A 4,444-nucleotide genomic window follows, 5' to 3' on the forward strand; every position below is an offset into this window, starting at 1 on the left:
GATGGGAAACACATACAAATACAGGTATATACAATTATAAACGTCGATGTCAATTTTGACAATAAACTATCTTCATAATTATTATCATCATAATTTCAGTGTCCTGACAATGCTGGCTCGCTATATTTTAATTACAAAAAACACACAGTATTGTACTGCTGGGAATATGCGACGCAAATTATTCATTTTTATTCGTTGATATTGGTGCATATGGCCGACGTAGTGATGGTGGCATTTTTCGTGACTCTCCAATGGGTCAAAAATTTGAAAACCATGAAATGAATATACCGGGCGCAGAGTTGCTTACAATTGATGGTATGCCTTTACCATATGTGCTTGTTGGTGATGAGGCTTTTCAACTAACTGATTATCTACTCCGACCGTACCCTGGTAGAGGTGGTCTTAATAAAGATAAAACTATCTTCAATTATCGTCTCAGTCGTGCTCGACGAACAATAGAAAATTCCTTCGGTTTACTAGTAAGTTTGTGGAGAATCTTGAAGAAGCCCATAGAAGCTACAGTGGACAATACAACTCATATAGTGAAAGCAATTATTTGTCTTCACAATTGGCTTCACAAACGAGATGAAGATAATAATTACATACAAGAAAATATGGTAGATCGCCATGGAGAAAATGGTTTTGTTCCGGGACTCTGGAGAGATGAAGTTGGAAATCATTCAGCACTCCAAGATGCAAGAATTCATGGAAATAATTTTAGTTCTCGAGCCGCAGTAACTATTCGCAATGAATTTTGTGACTATTTTAATGCAGAGGAGCTGTTCCTTGGCAGTATGATTGAACATTGAAATAACTTTCTTTAATATCATTTATTCCAAGAAAAAGAAAAAGTAAATACAATGTAAATAAAAAAGAAAAACATAGCATAAGCAATAACACTCTTTCCAAATTATTCTGTTAATAATTGATCAATTGTACATTATTTCCAAGTAATTGTAAATATTACAAAAATATAACTATGCATTTTTAAAGTTGAAATTTTAATTGTAAAAATTATTTTTAAATATAATTAACTTGTTCATAGCAAGACACACATCAGAGTTTTTCATTTAAGTATGTAATTACTACATAATTTGAATGTGTATGGTTTTATATTCTTGCACTGTGAATTTGAAATAATAATACCAATAACAATCATACGAATGAACTAGGTTGGAACCGTAAAAATTTTTTGTAAACATAATATTACAGAATAAAAATTATATTTATAATTGGATTAAACTCGTTTTTTTCTTCTTTATTATTGGTCACTTCCGTGTACTCATTCTTTCTTTTTTTACAAACTATGCAATAAAAAATACTGAGCACATATATTGGTGATATGGTTTAATTTAATATCTAATAATAGTAAATGTAACTTATAGTATTGCGTTTTTTTCCTTAATCTAATTATTTATTTTCTTCTCGTAATCTTAAAAGATCTTATTGATTGTGCTTGACAGCTTCATAAACAATGTCTGTCAATTGTTTTAAAAGATCTGTTTGTACTGGTTGTGGTAACTGGCGTATTTGATTGCCTAATCCAATAAGAAATGCGCCAACAGTATCAATTTTTGGCGGTTCCGGTAGCGTTATAGGCAAATTTTCACGGCACAAAGCATCGGCTATACGACTCAAGGCGCTTGCAGAATCAATCGCATCGTCTTTATTAGACCTTCGACGCTTTCTGCTGTTACTCGCGATTCCTGAAATAGATAACAATTAATTAATTTTTATATCACTGAAGCGAACATACTTGTAACAAAAAACGTATCCTCATTATATTGATATTGATTTATTAAATATTGCGTTAATCTTGAAGACACAAGCTGAAAGCCTCAAGTTAAAATTTTCGAAATGAATTTCCTCAATACATTCATAAGTGTTATATGTACATACCGGAAGCTTGGCTCCCTCCAAGATCTTCTTCAAATGCTTCAGTCAAACTGTCATCGACTGATGAATCCAAGTCAGCACATCCTTCAACAACACTTTCCCTCGTTACATTACTGATTGTGCTGCAAGATAAAAAAAGAAATCATTGACCATCACACCCCTCAATGAATATAAATTAATTTACAGAATTGAGATGTTCAAGTCTTTTTCAAATTTAATATCAAACAATTTACTCTTTTGATAAACAATGATCACGGAGAAACTCGCAGCAATGGTAAAATTTCCAGGGGTCTCCAGGTGGTACTGCAGCTGAACCACTAGCACGATGTTCAGCATTAATAAGTTTACGGTAGGTGTCACGTAAACTTTTAAATTTTTTTTTAGCTTCGGTAGCACTTAATTTTCCTGGTGAAACAAATTGTTATTAATAAAATTTTTATTTTATACTTCTATTTTAATTAATATTAGCATTTCATTTTGACAGAGTAGACGCTATAAAAGATACAATCATTTATTTTTACCATTCAATGCTGCAGAAACTTCTTCCCAAAGCGTAGCTGTTATTTCTCGTGTTCTTTCCGCTAGTGGAATATTAAAATTCCACAAAGGAATTCGATTTTGTACCTCAATAATTAAATATTCGATCTCCTCGTCACTTAATTTTTTTTGACTTGTTTTCAATGCTGCCGTATTACGTCGCTTTGTTAATTTTTGAGTTGCTGGTGGAGATTTAACTGGAATAAATTACAGAACATATTTACCCATACATATATAAAAAGATTAGACACTAATTTTAATTCAAGTACTTAGTTTGTGACAATCAATTCTAATAGCTTTAGTTTCTTCTACACTGTTTTAAAAATATCAAAATTGATTTGGAAAGTTCTAAAAAATATTTAACTCGGGCAACGAAGTTAGTATCATTTAAATTAAAAATAAAAATGAATATTTTACTAACATGAATTTTGACAACAATTCTCTTTGTTCCCATAAATGGAATCTTCAATCAGTCCTTCCCTACCGTCTGGAAGAATCGCTCGTCGAATAATAGTTTTTTTATCACCTGAAAATAAGATATGTGTAATTTTTAATAATTATTTTAATTTTTTGCTACACTATTATTTGCAGCAACAAACCTAAGAGAGGATAGAAATAATAATTTTCGTCTAAGTGGACATCGTCGTAATCATTTAAGCATGGATGGTGTTGGTACTCATCACATATCATTTCACATATGCCACATGTAAAAACAACACGTACTTCCTACATTACAATAAAAACCGTTTAGATTCTTTTACTACGTTTATATATCATATTTGTTAATAATAATTAATATTTACCTCAAAACTCATTGTGAATAGTTTTAATAATCACACCGCACTTAATATAATAACTGGCAACTTTGAATAAAATTGTATGTGCTATTTTTAAGTATTTGTTTTGATATTTTTTTACACTCGCTATTTTTTATTTATATCATCACAAAGTAACAGCTGATTGTTGTTGTTTGATAAAGATCGATTACTATTGATTATCGATATCACTGTTCGAGTTGCGCTGACGCTTATATCATCCGTTAAAAAAGCTAAACTATGTTTAGCTTTTTCGCTACAATTTTTTTTAGATGGCGCAGTGTTGAATTCTCATCACGTGATCAAATTTTACGCTAGAAACCAGCGTCAAGCGTCAGCATGAAAAAGCACCTGAAGGGTGTGGCGGTCTGGTCGCCTCTCTCACGCCACAGTGGCCTTACCCTGAACTAAATATTCCTCAACACCACCAACGACGAGAGAGAAAAGTACAGACCTTCCCGCCTACAAATTATTATTATTATTCTAATTACCAACCGATATTACGCGCTACAGCTGTATCTCACTAAAAGTTTATTTATTTAAATGTAATTGTTTAAACTAAGTGTTTGTTTATAATAAAATTTAGTAGACCACGACTTTACTGATCACCGATTTATTTAATAGTAGTAGTAATAAACCCGTTACATTTGGTGACCCCGACGTGATCAAAGTGGTCCAGCAGAACGTTCACGCCAAAGAACGTCTAACCTAAAAAAAAAAAAAAAATCGAAGTCTACGGTCTTCTACATAAAAATATTTTTATAAAAAACGACTGATAAATATAATCAGCATCATGGGTGTGAACCGTTCTCCGTCAAAGGAAAACCCGCCGCCGCTTTTCGACAAAGATGGAAATCCTATAATTTCTGAGGACAATGCATTTGGTCTTCCGTTATCGGATCAAACTTTATTTACTACTCAGCCTCCAACAACAAACACTGGTACCACGCCGAAGACAACATTTGTCCCATCTGCAGCAAATCCAAATCTAAACCGGCAATTTCCAATGTTTGGCCAGCAGAGCCCAGGTAATTCAATCTCATCTGCAACCTTTGAGCAAATCCTCACCGGTTTGGCACACACAGCTCAACAAATCCTGCAAGTCGCAACGACAAAACAAAAATTACCCGCATTTAATAAAGCAAGACCAGACCTGTGGTTCATCATGGTTGAAGCAGAATTTAACACCACCAACA

The 4,444-nt window shown here is 32.8% G+C and overlaps 1 protein-coding gene across 1 annotated transcript; it reads right to left on the reverse strand.

Moving 5' to 3' along the window:
• Window positions 1–857: 857 nt before the first annotated feature.
• On the reverse strand, window positions 858–3,376 carry LOC141538160 (uncharacterized). Its single transcript, XM_074259511.1, has 7 exons — window positions 3,237–3,376; window positions 3,033–3,159; window positions 2,855–2,959; window positions 2,418–2,630; window positions 2,130–2,301; window positions 1,900–2,018; window positions 858–1,706 (listed from the first exon to the last, which is right to left on the reverse strand). Exons 1-7 carry the CDS (start codon window positions 3,246–3,248, stop codon window positions 1,444–1,446), a joined length of 1,011 nt encoding a protein of 336 aa, XP_074115612.1. The 5' UTR covers window positions 3,249–3,376; the 3' UTR covers window positions 858–1,443.
• Between the last annotated feature and the right edge of the window lie 1,068 nt (window positions 3,377–4,444).

The sequence above is a fragment of the Cotesia typhae genome, unplaced genomic scaffold, assembly GCF_013202065.1.
Source record: "Cotesia typhae breed Kobodo isofemale line unplaced genomic scaffold, CoteBio_Ctyphae contig_20, whole genome shotgun sequence".
Lineage (NCBI taxonomy): Eukaryota > Metazoa > Arthropoda > Insecta > Hymenoptera > Braconidae > Cotesia > Cotesia typhae.

Bases quoted from the DNA above. Each gene is read 5' to 3' on its own strand.
- LOC141538160 (XM_074259511.1), bottom strand. The intron at 2,631-2,854 runs GTTAGTAAAATA...AATTTATTCCAG, and splicing joins GAATTGTTGTCAAAATTCAT to TTAAATCTCCACCAGCAACT. The intron at 1,707-1,899 runs GTATGTACATAT...TATCTATTTCAG, and splicing joins TGGAGGGAGCCAAGCTTCCG to GAATCGCGAGTAACAGCAGA.